The sequence below is a fragment of the Argiope bruennichi genome, chromosome X2 (genome assembly GCF_947563725.1).
Source record: "Argiope bruennichi chromosome X2, qqArgBrue1.1, whole genome shotgun sequence".
NCBI lineage: Eukaryota > Metazoa > Arthropoda > Arachnida > Araneae > Araneidae > Argiope > Argiope bruennichi.
Window position 1 is genome coordinate 64,963,603 of NC_079163.1, and position 20,701 is coordinate 64,984,303.

General features: G+C 29.1%; 1 protein-coding gene across 2 annotated transcripts in view; it reads left to right on the forward strand.

Moving 5' to 3' along the window:
* Window positions 1–19,082, forward strand: part of LOC129960480 (glycine receptor subunit alpha-4-like) — an 81,458-nt gene extending 62,376 nt beyond the window's left edge. For both annotated transcript variants that reach the window (XM_056073945.1, XM_056073946.1), the window contains exons 2-8: window positions 2,250–2,422; window positions 7,651–7,718; window positions 11,786–12,015; window positions 15,848–15,930; window positions 16,021–16,155; window positions 16,726–17,087; window positions 18,689–19,082. In XM_056073945.1, the coding sequence (XP_055929920.1) occupies window positions 2,250–2,422; window positions 7,651–7,718; window positions 11,786–12,015; window positions 15,848–15,930; window positions 16,021–16,155; window positions 16,726–17,087; window positions 18,689–18,895 (1,258 nt within the window). In that variant the 3' untranslated portion in view covers window positions 18,896–19,082. The remainder of the gene's footprint in view (window positions 1–2,249; window positions 2,423–7,650; window positions 7,719–11,785; window positions 12,016–15,847; window positions 15,931–16,020; window positions 16,156–16,725; window positions 17,088–18,688) is intronic.
* Window positions 19,083–20,701: the final 1,619 nt, after the last annotated feature.

The following is a 20,701-nucleotide window of genomic DNA, read 5'->3' on the forward strand; positions in this document are numbered from 1 at the left end:
ATACACAGCATAAATCAATTTATGAAATAATATAATTAATGACGCATAAAAAAATCATGCAGCTTGTTAGGTGAGAAATTTATAGAAAAGGTATTGTTCTGAATCACATCATTGAATTGAATTGCCTCCAAAATGAACAATGTATTTTCTTTACCCAATGGAAGATATGTTCATGCCGAAGAGTTATGCTATATATTTACAATTTTTATTTTTTTAATGATTTGCATTAAATATTACAAAGATAATAACGAAACATTACTTCTCTTATAATTTGTAAATAGCGATCAAAGTTTCGTTCTTAAAAATATTTTTTTTTATTATGGTACATTTCTTAGGAATTTTATTTAAACACATGTAGTAATATAATACCAAAAATAGAAACTTAAATAATTATTTGTCATTAATCAAAAACTTAGAAAGTCTTCTTTACATAACACTGAAAATTACACATTTATATAAGTTTTAAAAATAAACTGAACTGGAGAAGGCAACATGTTCTGGATGCAAAAGAATAATGAAAAATAATTTTAATTAATTAATTAAGAAAATGATTATTCTGAAATAAATGAAAATTTTTAAATCTGAATTATTTTTGAGTTACTTTTTAAATTTAAAATTTTTTAACTAACAAATAATAATTTGAGATTGAAAAGATTAATTATTTCAGAATATATTTTCATGAAACTGCAATCAGCTTTTGGTAATATCAAAGTTCAAACTAATTGTTAATTTCCAATTCTTTTTGCATTAAAACAGTTTTGAAGATATAGTTAAATTATGTTATCAGGCAGTAAACTTTTAATATATTCTTATAAAAGAACATATAGTGCATAGATTTGATACTTCATATTTATTGAATAAACAATATGTTAAGCCTTGAATTCAGCAATCAAGTATCGAAGTCATTGCAAAAGTAAGAACTTAGAACTGATTAAAACTCTTGATATTTATGCTAAATTATGAAAAAATGTAATGAGCTTAAAGAATTTTAAGCCCCCGCCCCCTGCTCCATCAAAAACAAAACTTTTAAATTCGGTGAAACCTGCGAGATTAGAATGCTGTATTTAAAAAAACTTCGATCGTGACATTAAACTTAAATATAAGAAAATATTTCAAATCGCTATAATATTTATACAATTTCCTTTTTCATGAGTCCAGTGAGTTTGGAAAGTTGTTCGATTATTTGAAAGATAGCTTTGTCATTCATGGAATGTCAATTATCTTGGAATCGGATAATGGTCCAAAATTTTTTTTTTCTTCAGTTTCCGTGCTCGCGAAAAATCAGGCGTCAAAAATCAACCCTCATCATCCCAAATCAAATGTCATAGCTGAGAGCTGTGCTCAAATAACAAGTCTACTTTTAAATGATAGAAAGCACTTATTACAGATTACCTCTCCTCAGCTGTCGTAAAAAATTTCTCATTAAGATTTATCTTCCTCAGCTCAAAGATTTTATAGACTTCTTACTCATTGTTTAATTTCTTGAAACCCAACTCAACTTCCACCAAAGTGTCATCATTAGTGTCCCTTCAAAAATTAAAAATAGTTGCAGCCAAATTCCATGATTTCGTGAAATAGAAGTTGTTCATTATTTGCAGAAGATGATGTCGTTAAACTGAAAACAGCACACAGAAATTAGATTCCTGTTTTGGTTCTTCTGCTTCATATGCTCTCTATTTCTATTTTGTTACTACATCTGATGGAAATATTTTATGATGAAATTTAGAAGTCAATTTCTGAACCAAAACTATTATTTCTTCTGGGCATAAGTTATAATTTGCCTTGCCTCACTTCTCAGGTTTTTTACTAAAACTCTAACAATAACCTAGTTCTCCTAGCGATCCTTTTTCTTCCCATGATGCTCTAGTAAATTACAACTACAATGCTTTGACTATTAAACCAGTAGCAATCCATTCTGGCCAATGCTCTCTCTCCTAACAGGTTAAAGTATTACTAATTTATTGTTATTCTTTCATAAATTGATATACTGTTTTCATTAATTGATTTGTTTAAAAAAGGAAAGTGTAATAATTTTACCCTTTCCACACTTTTAGTGCAACTAGAACTTAATACACCCCAATTGATATATTCTGCCGCAAGTTTCCTTGGATCTTCAAAAATTTTTAAGTGATCTAACTGAAACCATTAACATCATGGGATACTTGTATTATAAAAATAGGAATAGCTTAACAAATCATAGTTAAATTATATGCTTAAATATTTCTAATGTGTTTTTTTTTCCTCCCTAGGTCTAACGAAACTAAATACGATGCATTCCAAAATGACATGTCACAGGTTGAAAACCAATTCAAAAGCCATTCCATTCGGTCGTCAGAATTGCCGAAGGACAATGGACATCTTGCTTTCATAGATAAGCTCCTTGAAGGTTATGATAAAAGAGCCTGGCCTACGTATGGGACAAGTAAGAAAATTGAAAAACTTATGAATGAAGCAAACAATAAGATGTCTCACAAAAATGCATTTTATTTGATCGTATTGAAAATTCTTTAAAATTTTAATAAACCATCAATTACTAGCTATTTTTGTGTCCAACTTGCAGATCCAGAATAATGGTTCTGCACCTTTTGAATCAATTTGATAATATGATTTCAATTTATCATTCTACTTATCCTATTCTAACTCGTTATTGAAATACTCCGTACTGACATTTCTGCGATATGCTTATTCAGTGAGAAATTTCGTCATTTTTTCTAAACCCAAAATTGTATAGTGGTGTTTTATTTACTTTTCTCCCTTTTGTGTTACATTTAATGAACACAGTTTAGATTCCCTCTTATAATTTTTATGTCCTGTCTTTTCTTTGAATGTAATCCTTTCCTAAAACGCCTTTTTGTTCTGCTAATTTTTTTTTGTCACTTTCTGCCATTTCTGTCAATTTGCCACTTTCAGAAATTAGATTTCAGTTCAATTATAAACAAAGTATGGCTTTAATTTTATTAGTCATATGATAGAAGGAAATATTCATATTGTTGAAATAATGAGAAATTAATATTTGATATATTAAATGTCATAAATAATACTTCTTAATACATTAACACTATCATAATACCCGCTAAAGTACCCATCTATCCCTTTTGCCAATGACTTCCATATGCATTTATGAATACCAGACGGAAATATTGCAGTTTGTTTAGAGAGAAAATCAATTTTAATAATAAATACTTAAAGTTCAACAAGTATTATCTAGTCCCGACTGCAAAAGGGCAAGCATACATCAATTTTGATGTCCAGCAAATATTAACAGTAGACTTTTAGAGAAGAATAATTCCTTATGCTTCCTCTCTTTAGCAGGTGGCCAGAATAAAAATTTAAAGAAGAATAGTGCAGACTTTTGGAATAGGTGGCCAGAATAATGCATTTATTTGGAAAACGATAAATTTCTCAAATAAAGACATTTACTTAAATTTTCTGTTGTTCATGATTCAATGAGTATAATCATTGTATGAATTCATTTTTCTCTCAAAGTTGCGAAAAGAAGTTATTCGTAGGTGAGGTTCATGGTAGAAAAAGGTTAGGAAGTCCTAATCTAGACAAAAAAAAATTCTTTAAATGTATTAAGAAACCTTAATGTTGGCTAAAAGAATTAAATATCAAAATATTAGAAATGTGAAATTCTACAAAAAAGTTTTTTTAAAAAGAATTACCAGTTATATACAGCATTGCGCTCTAATTGTAGCCCAATATCTAATTTATTAATTTATAAGTCGTTAGAAATAAGATTATGCTTCCAAATCGAAAAAAATGTCCTAATTCATGTGAAGAATTATATTTTGTGCTGTTTATGTCGACAAATATATTGCTGAAAAAATTACGATGTTTAACTTTTCATATAGGGCTTCAGTCCTCTAAGCCATATTTAGTGAAATATTCTTCACACCACCATTTTAAACAAAAAAGTTCCTCATTACTGAAACTGGCCGCATTATAAAGCTTTGAATATCATAATTTCGGATGATTCCAATAACTATCTTGAAGAAGGACAGCGAATCAATTCATGGCGCTGCCTCCAAGTTGCTTTTGATTAACAAAAAAAAAAAAAAAAAAAAATGAAATTCAAAGCTTTGTAATTTGTTTAGTTTTGGTAACAGAAATGTAGAGTTTTTTTTTTTAATTGTCAGTGTCTCAAGATTATTTTAATAAATATTATAACTAATAGTACTGAGAGATTTAGAATTCGCGATTTTTCAGCATATTTATTGACGCAAATAACATAAAATAGAATTCTTCACATCATTTAAAGCAGTTTTCCATTTTGAAGCATATGTGCATCTAATGAACGCTGTCTCCTATGAAGGTATTGATTTTGAAATTGGCAAGGAAAAAGTTTTAAAAGTAATATAATTAAACATAACTTGTCAAATAGAAGAAAACTTTAAGAAGGACGGTTAAAAAAAATAAGGATCTTAAATTAAAGTTTAAGACAAAATTGTATTATTCATAGAACAAATTAAACATGGTATATACCTACTACATGCATGGGGAATTTTAAAAACATTCAAAAGTTTGAAAGAAAACGGTAACATTTAAAAGAATTAAAAAATATATTATTAAAAAAAGTGTTTCATTTTTACGTGCGTATAATAATAATAATAATAATAATAAAAGAAAATTGGTTGATTTCGGCTCATTTCTGAAAACTAATATAAATGAATTATATTTATCGCTTGATTTAGGAAATTTATTTAAATCTGAGAAAAAAATTTATTTTAGTTTTGCAAATTTTTTTGAATTTGTCACAAATTAAGAAATCACCTCAAATACATTGTTTTTCTGAGCAGGAAAGTATTTAATTTGGCTTTAGATTTATAACTGCCTTGGAAAATCATTTCTATGGGATGTTTAATACAATCCTACGATTATATTTCTCTTAAACATGTACACAAGGGTAGAAATCATTACAGAATTCTGTAAAAGAAACATACTGGGACACTATTTAGCCAAAAGGTTAAATTCAATAAGCTTTTAGCTGCCTTTACAGATTTTCTTTAGTTTTCTAGTCTCTTGTGTGTATGTTTCGTGTTTATTACAAAATCCATTGGTTGACTAGAGGTTTTTAGCTTGTCTTGTTCTGATGAGCTTGAAAAATTCAAAGATTCGGTGGCGGAGACATTTAGGAAAATTCAAGTAATCCGCTCCACAAAGAATGTACGAAAGCTCAAGAAACAAGGCTGCTAAAACACAACATTCCTCGAAATAGCCGCTGTAGGCCACATAGATCGCTCGCTATCTTTAATCGCTGGAAACTAATCACAAGAGATAATTGCTTGTCCACACTCTTGATAAGAAAGCAAACTTCCTGTGCGGCTTTTTGACCTAATGTAACCTTTGACTCGGCTTTTTATACCTAATGCTCTTCTAAAGCATCCGATAACAGGATTCTACCATAAAACTCCCATGACAATCGTCTTTTTTTGTCGGTGCCTTTCTGGTAGCTTTTCATCATGTCTGTAATTGGTACCTTCTGGTAGAAAGGAGGACATAATCTGATTAATCAACGATGCCTTCGCAAATACCTTTTTTGTTGAATTAGAAATAAATTTCATTTCTAATTAGATAAATAACTGATCTGCTTCAAAAAAGAAAATATAAAAATCATAAGCAAAATTTAAATTTTGAATCTTTTAAAATAAAATATTTATCAATATAAAAAATAAAATTATATTTTCCTCCTCACTTACGAGTTCTAAGTTATACATGCAGGGTGTTGCCGAATTCGACGGACAAATTCAGAGAGGTGATAGTAGGCATCAAGAGGATAAAAAATCACCATACAACATGGGGTCCCAAACGACGTTTAGTAGGGGAAAATAGCAAAACATAGGGAATCGGAGAACTGTTTGAAACTGTAAAAAAATAAAAATAAAATAATAAATGGTGTTTAAACTACGATTTTTTAAAAGTGAAAGCACATTCTCAAAAGTTTTTTTTTTTTTTTTTCTATGCTGGTAACATGCGGATTTGATGATCTAGTTTGAAGCAGTTTAGAACCCTTACGTGCAAAAATGTTAAAACTTGAAGAAAAATAAAAGCTTGAAAATATAAGGAATTTTATATTCTATAATTTGATATAATCGTGTAGTGTGAGAACTGGAGAGTTTTAAAGATATTCAAGAAAAACTAAAATGGGAACCAGAAAACCATCACTGCAACATCAGTACCGATGTTTGCAGAGAGCGTTGTCAGCTTTTAAATTTTGCTGTGAATTTATTAATGGAGGTTAGAAAAGAGCAATTGAAGAAGTTGGCTCCATTAATACTGCTTTCAAATAAAAATTTCTGTTTCAACAATGCAACATTTGGACTCTTCTCGACGATGAAACTCTCCATTTCAGAAAGATTTTGTAATTACATAAGCCCTTTCAGTTAAGCTCTATGATTCAAAGATATGATAATTTCAGTAAATGCAATTTACAACATCTATTTTGAATGAAATAGATTCAAGTTTAAGAAGGGTAATTATGAATTTAGGATTGCATCGGATACAAACTTACCTGAATCTGGGAAGCTAAACTGTCTGTGAAGTTCTTTTGATTAATTCTCAGGGAAACAGTTCATTCTTGCTTTTCATGAACAACTGTTTCAAAACCACAATCTTTACATATCCTTATCACTGAACAACACTATATATGATTTAATTGAGTGATAAGTATTTTAGTCTATGTAGTCTATTAGTCTATTTAGTCTATTTTTATCTATATGTAGGAAAAGCTTTATTGTATGTAAATATCACAAAGGCTCTCAGCGCTCAGTACATAAATTTTATTCAATAGTGGTCCTTGTGAGAGAGATATCACAAGGTGTTTTTCGGATTATTATAAATATCATTTAATTTCATACGCGACTAATAAATGGTAATTTATAGTTGTAATTTAAAAACATCGATTTATTGAACAATATTTTTGTTAACATTGCTTGGCACAGTTTCCATTGTTATATGAGATAAAACATTTAAGTGCTTTGTAGTTAATCATACAAAAAGTGACTTTGCATGAAGTGTTTTGAAATAAAATGGTGTAAATATATCTTCAACACAAAATTGCTTGCGAGGTTATAATTTTCAATGAAATTTAGCTAATAAAATTATTACAAATACTCAAAAGATCTACTATAAAAACAGGGATTATGACTGGCAATTATCTCGACTCTATCGCATCATTTATCACATAATATAACACATAGTTCTTAGCTTAAATTCAAAGAAAATTTCGAAATCGAAGTTCTTAAAATGTCCTTACAAAATTATGGGGAGTTATTAAAGCAAAGAAATCATCTATTCAAATCCCAAAGCAAAAGTGATATCAAATGACATCCAGAACCTCAATTCTAATTTCTGACTCTGGAAGTTATAACAAAAATTGCTTGTTTTAGTTTTTAATACAATACTTTTAAGTTATTTCGTTTTATGAACACACAATATGTTCCTAACCAATGACAATAAACCTGCCAAACATTAAATAGAAACTATTCCAGGCTTATGAATATTTTATAGATTTTTGCGAAGATCCTCCTTCCATAAAAGATAGAATTTCGTAATATGAGAAGTGTTGTTAATTATCAAAAAACTGTTGTTTATCTTTTATTTTGTCTCTGTTTTCTTCTTTGTTTACATTTTACTTCGTTTCTGTTTCAGATCAACCAACCTTAGTTACAGTAAATATTTACATCAACAGTTTAGGGCCAGTTAGCGCAGCGAATATGGTAATTATACCTTAATAATGTTTTATCATATATTCTAACACAGTTAAAAAATACAGAATTAAAATCTTTCAGAATCTAAATTAAGCTGTATGAAAATTTTTGTGAAAAATATATCCATTATTTATGCATGATATATTATTGATCTGGTTCTTTTTTCTTCTTTAAAATTTAATAACTAAAGTATTAATATTTAATATTTAAAGCATTGTGCTTATGTTTGTTTTACTTTTAGACCCTTGATAGCTGTTTGTATTTTTATTTATATATGGTTTAGATGCTTGTAAATCTTTATTCTTTGCTGTTCTTTTTTATATGTGTTTTAATTTGCTTTGGGGGCTGTGTTCTTTATGTGTTTTTGATTATTGCACTTTATAAATGGAGTCAATCTCTGTAGTGTACTTATTTCAAATAAATAAATAATAATATGCTCATTGTTATGATGTTTTCCATTCTAAGAAGTAATCCACTTGTATATGACTCAAAATTTTTTCCTAGTCGGAATTATTTAGTTTTCTAGTAGTGACTGAATTGCAACACACATTCTCTTATATTCTCTGTAAAATAAAATTAAAACTTCTTCAGTAATGTTAGGAAACTTTTTTTCGTTCAGAATACTAAAATTAACGACCCTACTGATGGTCACTAAGAGTACATGAATGAGAGGTTATTGGATAAGGAAAACAGGCTCTGCTTACCTGGTAGGCATAGCAATGCTGTGGGATCGGGTTATGTTTCCTGGAGTTACGTACCTCCTACTCGAGGACAGTCACAATGGTTGTGGAACTATGCCGTTAGATAAAGTAGATGACAGACGTTAGATAGAATACATGACATTGACTGACCTTAAGACTGGAACCTGACTTTTTCTCCTCCTGATGTCGTGTCGATGGTCGTTCACTTTTTCTAAATGCTTTGGTAGGACGGGCTAATGTTGGTATTGTTACTGAAATTAATGAGAAAAGAACAATTGTTCCACAATTTATGCTAATGTTAACCTTTTTTTTTTTCGTAACTTCTCCGTACAGTTTTGACATAATTTCTTGAAAAAAATCTTTTTTTAGATAATTCAGTTTATTAGGGGGAAAAAAGAGATCACAATGTCGATAAATATTATAAAGTAACAGCTGGTATAACATGCAAATGGGTAGTAAGAAAGACAGCAACAAACCCCTTTTCAACAGAATCGTCAAATGGTTTGAGATTTTTATCATACCACAGGATAAAATTATTCATCCTGTTTTGGTAGAAATATGACTCGTTTAGTCACTTCTTGACTGTTGTATGCAGTTGGCAACCTCATTTCTGACAATGTTTACAATTCTTTTTCATTCGTAGGTAAAAGAAGTAATCGGTAGAAGCCAATTCAAGGGTTTATGGGATATTGCATCATAAGCTTCGCTTGAAACCTTGCGTGAACTATTGAGTTTGAAGAGAACTATGTCCCTGGCACACATTGCCTCTCTACACGATTCAAATGGGCAACATTATTTCGTGATATTTTGCCTGTTCATTGCATGATCAGCATAAACTTCAACGATTCGAAGCTAAATAAACATTTTCAGCCTATAAGAAGTGTATTATGCTGTACATTTCAAAAAGACTGCAATTTTCTAGTCATTTCAATCTCTAAAGCTTATCTGAGTTTCGATGAACTTTGCCAATAATGCAGAGCAGTTATAGCAACTACACTAGAACAACTAAATTCATCTATTGGCCCTCTGAGGAGAAAAGATTATTGCTGAAGTAACATATATATGTGTAATCATTTTACAGATAGACCCTGGTAGAATCCATCAAAAAAGTATCCAGGCACTTGTTATTGCTCTTAATCTATAAAAGTTAAACTCAAGGTAAAATTATCATTCAATTTAAAAGAACGTTGTCTTTAAAATTATGTAAATTGTATTTGAATATTGGTCCATCTACATATTTATATTGGTATAATCTTCAAATTTTCAAAATACAGCCCCTAATGTTAATCTAAGAAATCTCCAGTTATAAATTTTAGACAAATCGGCTTGAAAAACCGAATATAGGTGAGAAAGAAGATTTAGGGTTGTTTCACTTCAAGCAAACGCAGCAAATCCGTCACTTTATTAAAACTTTCCCTTATAAAGTTTTCCTTTCAGTCATTAATATGGTAACTTTGCTCTAAAAATTAATGTTTTTTATACAAAATGTTATTAAAAATGAAACAAGACTAAATAACAATTCGAAATCCATGCTTCTATATGTTGCAAATAAATAATAGATAAATAGCATTTTCAAGGCATGTTATTTAACCCAATCGAGAAGCCTCATTTTTTTTCTGAGACCATCCCCAGACGCCAAGATTCCATACTTATTAATAATTGCAGTTCAATGTCGTTGCACACAACGTGTTCTATCCTTCTTTAGAAATTATTGTACACACTGTAAGCAACCCGTTTCGAATGGCTTTAAATAATAATAATAAAAATATTGGATAAGTTTAGCAATTAATATTAATAAAATTAGCTTAAATTAAAAGTTTTTGGAACAACTGAAAAATAAAAGTCTTATGTTCATTTTCTAAAAATCTCTTCTATAAATGAAACTTAAAGAACATTATGCTGTTTATTTGTATGCCGAAATTTCCACAAAATGATACTTTAACTCATTTTTTAAAAAAAAAAATTTATGCTTAATATTTTTTTCAGAAAGCATAATCAATAATAACGCTTATAAATATTTTGAAAATAATTTTCGGAACATTTATAAGCCTTTGCTTCAATTTTTAAAAAAAAGTATTTTGTGAAAGTCTAGTGAAAATCTGTAGTCTGTGCTTTTTTTCATTAATTGAAGACCAAGCAAATAATTTCTTCAACCGTAATCGATTCGCATTTGAAAAAAATGAAATTTCGCTTGAAATATAACCAGAACAGAATTTATTAGCATCAATTTTCACCTTCATCCTAGTGTTTATCTTAAAAAGAAAAAAAATTATCTGAATCTAAAGTAACGTTGAAAGACATGTTTTGTTTTACCATCCATTTAATAAAATTTTTATTTCTTCTTTTTATATTTTTATATAAATGATATGCCTTCCCACCCACCCCCAAAAAGGCGAAAATCATGCTATTCTGAAAGATTTTGGTTATTGTTACATAACTTAAAAACTATTTGGCAGAAAGGAATAAAATTTAGAACAGTGATATTTTAGGTTTCAATCAAATGATTGACATCAAAAATTTTATGACTTTCATATCAAAAAATTTTAAATTGTGAATTTAAAAATCAATTAAAAATATAAAATACATTTTTATCTAAAAAGATAAAAATGTATTTTATATTTTAAAGTTATGTATTTTATTATTTAATTAAAGTTATGTATTTAAAAAAAATACATAACTTTAGTCTTGCTTCCTGAGTACTTTAATGTGAATTAAGAAGTATTATCAAAGATTTCTTATACATTGAAATATATTGAAAAAACAGAAATTTTCATTAGGAACCCAAATTTTAATTGCTTATAAATCATCAAAAGTTACTCAAAATTTCAAAATGTTATAATGCATTTGAGTTAGTGTAATCTGGAAAATTCAGACATGTATTCGTATTTGGGGGTTGCTGTTTGAAAAAATTAGGTTTGAGTAAATCTAAATACAGAGAGGATCTTTACTTCAAAAAAAATATTTCATATAGTTATAGGGATCATATTTCTACAGCGATAGGCATTTACAGCTTTATAGTGCGGTAATTAGTTTCGGAATAAAGAGCAGTTTCTGGATACATTTTAGACTGACTGTACCAAGTTTATCAATATTTTTTCTTGAAAATATTTCACACTTTTTAACAGTATCTTTTTTTTTTAATTTTAAGAATTATGTTTTAACACAAATAAAATAAACTGTTCAAAATGAGGAAAAAAATTTCGACATTTGAAGTCTTGTGCAAATTTACAGTTGACACTGACACAACAGTCAGAATCAAGCATTATAAAATCTAGATAAATTTAGATTAAAAAAAATACCTCAAACTGCAAAAAAATTTATAAGATATCTACATAACAAAGCAATATAATTTTTGTTTTTGTATTTAAATTACAGGATTTCGGAATGGATATTTATTTAAGACAGTCTTGGGTAGATCCTAGATTGCAATTTAGAAAGTATGGAATGAATGAAACAGTCACTCTGAATGGACAAGATCTTATTGATAAAATTTGGAGGCCAGACATTTTCTTCAGGAATTTAAAATCAGGAAGTTTTCATTCTATGACTGTGCCAAATAAACTGATAAAATTATCTCCTGATGGCCGGATACTTTTCAGCATGAGGTACTATTACTTTAATAGTTAGAATGCATATTTTTACAAGACTTTTGAATTTTTTTTTGTTTGAATAAGAATGTATGAGTGTATTAAAGTTGCTTTTAAAACCAGAAAAAATTATTGTATTATAAAGATCAAAAAGTATTAGGAATAATTCCTTTAAAATATGCAAACGCTTGAAAAAATTTTTTACAATTTCTGTTGCCACTTTCATCTATATTTGAAAATAATCCACATTGTTTTTCTTTTATCATTTGCAAATAAATTGATTTTTAATGCGCATAGACTTTTTTATATCAGTGGTTTCATAAATTGAAGAAAAAATTCTGCACAGAATTTTATTTTCGTAATGAAATTCCGGTTTCAAAATCCTTTCAAATACATGACCCAAAAGGGTGTATGAACTAAAAATCAAATGCTATCACAAAACAAAGTTCATAAATGTGCGCTAGAGAGCATTGTACAAAAAAAAAAAAAAAAAAAAAAAAAAAAAAAAACATGGAGAATCCAACATAAGATGACCGACACGGAATAAAAACAACAATTTCAAATTTTATTGTTTGGTTATCTATCAACATGTCGTCGAACTTTTCATCTGAATGCTATAATGAAAGTTATAACAAAAAGTCTACACTTAAAAAAAAAAAAAAAAAAAAAAAACTGAGTTTGTGCAAATAGGTAAGCATTCAAGGAATATAATAAGTAAAGCAGTAGTTAAGCGTGTGTACAGCGATGTAATAGGTATCCATTGTAGCCAGCGTCGTGCATCACATTTACGTCATTTGCTCTTTACAAAGCATCAGATATTTTTCATTCCTGAAATGATGAAGTGATACGCATTTGAAACTTTTCTTGGTGTTAAATCTTAATGCTTATCAATAATGTTCTGAAATCTCGAAATTCTTATTTTTATGCAGTGTAGCCTTTTCCCCCATGCAGTTTCCCGTTCTGTGATGCACAATGCTGCCTAGAGGGTAGTTTTTCAACATTTTGATTTTTCCGGAGGGGAGATTCCTTTCGCACAACTGATTTATATTTTGTACAATTATGGTGTCAATCCGCTAACCAGCTTCAGCGGCAGGATATTTTCAAAAAGTCTTTGAGGATAAATTATTAAAAAGAGTTCTTTAAATGGTTCAAGTAATGCAGATAATTTGCTGAATAGCACACAAAATAAAATAAAGAGTTCCCGAACTAAAGGCGATCAAAGGTAAAAGCTTACGGTGACAAAATAACGTATGAATAGCGACAAATTGTTCTTGCACTATGAGGACTATTATTCAAGTTTCTTTCCCGGGTAATGAAATTCAATATGGTCCTAATTAGAGTCTCTAAGGATGTCCAAAATATTATTGATCTCCTAAGAAGTATGCATTGTAAGTTTGGCCTAATCTGTCAAACGAAAGACGGTAATAGAAGAGCCCATGTGAATCATAAAACACTAAAGCAGCACTGTCCTTCCACTTATTTGCAAGTTATAAAGAAAAAAATGAATATGCTACTAAATGAAAAAAAAAAAATTAAAGAATTTTTGACTGACCTACACATAAAATAAGCACATATTTTGAAAGCACAGAAAAAAATTCTTTAAGATTAGGATGCTGGATTTAAAGCCGAACTACAAGCCTCAAAACCTTGGCGAAATGCAAAATCGGATTGTCGCTAAATGTTTTCAAAAACTGAATACCAATCTAGCTAAAATCCGTCAAATTTATTAAAGTCCATTTCATGAGCTTTCGAATGAGCCTGCAATCAACCATATCATTTACGAGTCGTTTGGTCAATATATCACTGAAATCGGCTTTCGTCAAAAAAGAAAACTCATAAGGGGCCATTTTCACTCTTAGTTTTAATTTCCTATTCAACTCAAATCTGATATTTTATTTATTTAGAAAGAAAATTCTACAATAAAATAAGAAAGTAGCATTTTTATTAACTTACAAATATAATGGAAATAAATAGACGGACTTTTGGAGGGATTTGCATTTATTTCATTATCCACTATCCTTGCATTTGCCGACTTTTCAACTAATATCTATTTCGAAGAGCGAAGATTTCAGTGATGTATTGCAAACGAGAGACTAAATTTCTGCCCAACTATAACACTGATATGGTTTATTATAAATTCTTTCGAAAGTTTATGGAATGAATAAGTCTTTGGTAAATTTGAAGTATTTTAATTAATAAGGTAGTTTCGGTATTCAACAAGACTTCGGCAATAATTTGCTTTTTCATTTCGTCAACATTTTGGTACTTGTAGATCAGCTTTAAATGCAGGTATCCTAATTAGCGCCATCTTATAGAATTTTTTCTTTTCTTTAAAAATATGTGCTTTTTTTATATGTAGGTCTGTCAGAAACTTTTTTAATTGGTATTTTTTCCCGATTGCTAGTTTTTTTTATTTTATCCGCCATAATCTGCAAAAGGAAAGAGACAGGACAGGCTGTGTTGATTTACGGTCCGCATGGGCTCTCTTAGTATATTGTTTCCTTTGATAGACTAGGTCAAACAATACTTGAATAGTTACATTTAAAGAGTCATTAAATTGATTGTTCAGAGACACGAAACTTCAAAATCATTCAAACTGCGAGTTTTTTGTTGGCCCGCTACATTTTAAAGAAGTCGTAAATAGATGAAGCCCAACAGCTTTTTGATAGGCAAAAAAGCAGGACTTTTCCTGATTGGATGACCTGAGAAGGTCTTAATCGAAAGATCGGTTGGAAAAAAAAATGGCCGTGAAAAATAATTTAGTAAGAAAAGAAGGAGAAATATTAGAAAATTGAATTATGTCTAGCAGTTCTGAAATATCCTTCGAACTTGCGAAACTTTGCTCCTGATGTTGCTTCAGATCTGTCATATCTTTATCGAAAGTACCATGTTAAGCGGTCAATGAGATACTCTCCCAAGTCCATCCATCTTTAAATGCTTATTTTATGAAATATGGATGTACATTTTTCATAGAGAAATAGTTTTGCAATAAAGATAGTTTGCTTCAAAAATGAAGTAAGACCAATAACATCATGTTAAATTCGATCAAAAATCAAAACAATATTGGTTGTCTTGATTTGAATGTAAACATACTGAGGCATAAAGCAGTAAGTGCTGTTATACCTTGATTCCGCATGTTTGATATCAAATGAAATATATCAAAATACTCTGTTAATCGTTTTCATAGATTGTCTTGGTGTAGTCATGCGTTCAGTCATCTGTTGATAAATAAAATTACTTGAGTCTTTTTTGGATTTTTAGAAAAAACATGAGTTGTAAGAAGACATTTCGCGTATTTAGTACTTCGACAATGCATCTACTCACATCACATTTTTGAATAGGATTTTACTATTTAATAAATGCATGTCATCGTAAATTTCCTATTCTGGCGATGTGGTATTCTGCTACTTTTCACTAATTTTCACAATTAAAACTGACTTACTTAAATCCTGGTTTTAAAATTGTTCTGACATTTAAAAAATTCTACAGAATATTCTAAATTCAAGAAAATGATTTTTAAACGTATTTTAAGAATTGGTATGAGTATATTGTAACTAGAAAGTATTTATTTTGAAAGACATGCAATAATTACTTATTAATAAAATTGAATTTTTTTGCTTAATGGATTCGCTCTCAATACTTTTTGATCCTAATACTATTTCTGTTTATTTATTAAAATCATTTTACTCATTATGTATAAATTACGTAATATAAATCTCTATATAAGCTTTTTCTGCAGCTAAGATTCTACTCAACTTATCTTTAGTTATGCCTTATAAGTTACTAGTACCTTTTCCAAAAGAATTCGAGCATTTGGTTTTTGGATATTTCAAGTTCACTTCTATTATAGGTTAACACTTCGTCTATCATGTCATATGTCATTTCGACTTTATCCTTTGGATGCTCAGAGATGCTGGGTCGTTCTCGGATCATGTAAGCATTTATGTGACAACCTTATGACATTCTTTTATGGGTAGATATTCACTTTTATGGGTAGATAAAAATTATTATTATAATTTTTAGATGCCATGACAACAGACCAAGTTCAAATTCAGTGGAGAGAAGATACTCCAATAACTATTGAAAAAGAAATCGAAGTTCCTGAATTCTTTGTAGTTCTACAAGAGCCAGGAACCTTCCTTAGAGATATTGACACAGGTATGATTTTATCGACTTTTCACGACACTTTAATTAAATCTGAAATGCTTCATAAACGTAATTCTTCATAAAAAAAAAGAAATGTTTTTGATGATATTTATTCATACAAAGGTACTTTAAAAATAATTCTTTCTTTTCCTTCCATTCTTTCTTTCCTTCCTTTCAAATCTTTTATTTCCATGAAGCTAGAATATCACAGAAAAAGATAGACAAATTTCATTAATTAAAAATTAAGTAGTAGTCACTTTTGCTAGCATACTCACAATAATGTGATTTATTGCCACGTTGGAAATTTTAAATTTCCATACCATAGCAGAATTCTTTATGTCGAAGATATACTAGTTATTATTTATATAATTTTTTTTAATTGGAGATGAGATGTAACATGCATACATTTGAGAGATAAAGCTTGATTTTCTTTATAATCACCGGTTATTTTCATTTTTAACTTACGGATTTATGCCTTATACATATTCACTGTATTTTATATACTTTTTACACACTTATTGATTTATAAATTACAAATATAATCTCAACTTGTTATTACACTTTCTAATTTGTTTTTTACAGGAGTATTCAGTTTCTTGAACGTAAGTTTCGTATTCTTAAGACAAAACGGATACCACCTTTTGCAGACCTATCTTCCAACATATTTGATCGTTATGATGTCATGGGTTTCTTTCTGGGTACCAGTTGAAGCTGCGCCAGCTCGAACACTTCTGGGAGCGACAACATTGCTAACTTTGACTACTGTAGCTTCTGGAATTCGCTCTCAATTGCCTCCAGTTTCCTATGCAAAAGCTATAGACATCTGGATTGGCGCCTGTTCCGTTATGGTTTTCTCAGCTTTGTTGGAATTCGCAGTGGCTAGCTACCTTTGTAGGATGAAAATTAGACACAGACAGCCAAAGACTCATTGTTTAACATTTTGGGTAAGTGAAATGACAGATTGTTCAATTTCCAGCAGGGTCTAAGACCAAGAGAAGAAAATCATTTTTCTATCAATGTTTTCACAATCAAAAGGTTTCATATCACCATATATATATATATATATATATATATATATATATATGGTGATATGATAATCGTCCCAACTGCCCAATCGTCAGTGGTACGCTATACTTCATCATGAAGAGATTCCGTGCATGCGACGCTCGTAATGGGATGTATTCTGCGTGCTTCCTAATTTTCACATCCAGTCTTTCAACTTTCCTGCTGTCATTGTGACTTTGCAGTTTTCTTTATTACTGAAAATAATATGTCAGTTCTAAACAAATAAAATACATATATATACAAAACATATTCTCAAGCATTTTACATAGCACGAAGAATTTTATTGTTTGATAAATATTTTTAAAAAGATTTTTTTTAAATCTTTTAAACAGACTCTCAAAAAAATCTATACGAAAATAAAAGAATTATTAACATGGAAAAGAGCAACTATTGACCTATTTGCAGCAAAGATTAGACAGACCTTTTGAATTCTGAGACTCCTCATTACTCAGCAATATCAGCATCTGGAGGAATAATTATTTTTAATTCGTTATCAAGTTGTATTTTTTCCATGCTTTCTGCAGCTTAGTTTATTTTATCACAATTCGAAATTGTAATTATATTTAATTTGCATTTTGACAGCATTCTTAGCAATAAAACAGAGAAAGCGTTTTGTTTATCTGTTGTTACTTTCTGATTTTCTCTAAATAAAATGCTGTCTAAATCTTAGCGTTTTATCTCCAGCATTTTTTCAAAAATACTTAGGCTTTTATGAGTTTAAAACAAGTAAATGCTTGAAAGAAATTTATTATTTTTCCTTATTATTAATAAGGCCAAAATAATCTATTTCGAGGATATCATGAGAAAAAAAAAAACGTGATCAAGAAATAAATATAATTGGATATTTCTTGATCTTTAGTGTAATAATAAAAGTGAGGATATTTTGGAAAAGAGTAGGAATTCCAATTAGCATTAAAGTAAGTAGATTTTACTGCAGAAATAAAATACATTCCATTTTCATATGTTCAATATTTAAATTTTACGAAATAAATTCAAATGATGTTTATGCCATGATCATAGTTACTATGAACCCAGCAATGCCAAATGAAGGGGCATAGACAACGTCAGATTTAGTACCTTTATGGCAGGAATACAATAGTTAAAAAATCAATAATCCAACGGAGCACAGTTTTCGATAAAGGAAGCACAGTTTTTGATGAAGGAATTTGATATTGAATTGATATTGATATTAATTGATTGATTTGATATTAATTTGATATTGAATAGCCTGATAGAGAATATATTTGGTACATTCATTAACAATAAATAAAAAAACACATTATGAAACACATTATCAATTATTGCAGAACAATAATTGATAATGAAATTACGCAATGAAATGAAATTAGAATGAAAATTAGAAGTGAAACAGGTTCCGATTACACACATGAATTCTGAATGCAATTAATCGTATTTCATAAGAAATGATTATTACTTTATTACGTAATTTTCTTGATAAAAATTTCCATTTCGATTTCAGAAAACTGAGCGCCCAGACCCTCATGCTGACGGTAAAAACCAAGTGGTGCATACTCCAGAATCAGACAAGAAGATTCAGCTCCGAAGATCTCATGCTGTCGATAGATATAGCAGAATGATTTTTCCATTTGTCTTTCTAATATTTAATATGTTTTATTGGATTTATTATCTCTCTCAGCGAGCAAAAATGGAAATCAAGCTTTTGTAAAAACTCTCTTTAATATGTATTTCAGCTGTAGTTTTACAGAAAGACACCAAACGCATCAAACTTTTATGATTTCATATGTGGAAAAAAAGTTTCTTTATAAAATATTTAAGCTGCATGGTGTTTATTCATACATAAGCACATCAGAATGTAGAGCTCAAATATGAATAATGAACCATTCTTTCTTTTTTGTTCGTGATAAGGTCTTTTGCTTTATGTTTCCATTTTTCATTCACAAATTTCACATGTTATAATACCCAATATCTGAATGGACTCTACTTCAGCTAAACAATTATACGAGCTAAGTTTTTTTAATAGCATTTAACTGAAAAGTAATTCTATTATTCCGTTATTCAAGAAACTAAATTGTTAAAGATAAAAGCAATCCCACATTGCTGAAAAAATTAACGTAACGGCAAATATTTTGAGGTTTTTTTTCTAACAGAAGTAAACGAATTTTCTTAATTTAAGTGTTTTTGTGTATTAGTCATTAATCGATAAGAATTATAAAAACGTAAAAGTGGAAATTTTTTAAGCGTACAATACATTTTGAATCTTATTTGTCGATTACATACCACCGAAAAGACACACACTAAATTTATATAGCTTGACTGAAAGAAACGGATGTCTTTATAAATTTTCAATGTTTGAAAAAGAACAAAATAAAATGAAAAATATAAACTGTCTAAAATATGATTTAGTTCATTTTGATTTTATCGTAAAGACGTCTTATGCTAAAATTTACGTCATGTATGATTTATGAATTGATTCATATTTATAAAATTATAATTTTTGAAAAAACTTCAAATTTTAAATTTATGGAGGAAGAAACTATTGGGAGCGTTACTCTAATGTAAATATTCAAGAATAAAGAAATGACAAAAGTATTTACTAAGAATGATTAATAAATTTGACAGAAGTTAAACAGTTATAATCGTATAATATTTTATATAAATCAAAACACTAACAGATATTTACTTTTTGAGTATGATAGGTGAACGCACATCAAAACTTAGTAAAATATAATTTCAATTATATGTCAGAAAATAAAAGGACTACAATAATAATAAGACAATGGAGAAGCAGCCAAAAGATCTAGGTAAAATAAAAAAAGAAAGAAGATCGCGATGGAACAAAATACAAAAATTTGAATTATTAAAAGAGTATCGAGAAATGCTACTCATCAAGAGAGGAAAAATATTTCTGTATATTCGAAATACGTATAATTTAATGTAAGGTAATTGGGCACGAATTTTGCAGAAATTTTCATTCCCTTCGAATTATAGCGTTATTATGCGTAAGAAAATACTATAATTTATGTGAATGCATAACTATATTCTGAAGAGCTCATTAAAAATGCAGCTTTTCAAATTAATTTATTAATGAACGAGTCGCATTTACAGCAAAGTTCATATTTACGCCGGCATATTCCAATTACTTCAGAAAATTGGAAGTAATTGCGTACACACATTTTGGCTTTTGTTTACAGTAACAAACTGATTTGAAAAGAATTTATTTGTAATGTATTCTCTTATATTTAAGCTACCTAAAAAAGCGATCGAATTACGTAGAAAAACTTTCATCTAATTCTTTGCAATCGTAAATTGTCATTAACCACCAAGACAAATCATGATTTGTCAAATTGGTACTCTTCAAACGTCAGCTGACCACAATCAACCTCATCAATCCCTCAGACTAACGAATGATGGTCATTCATCTTGGTATCTTCAACATAGCCGATCAAAATATATGAATATTTGTTGAAAACTCAATTATGAATTATTCGTCATGTCACTTTCTCCATATGCA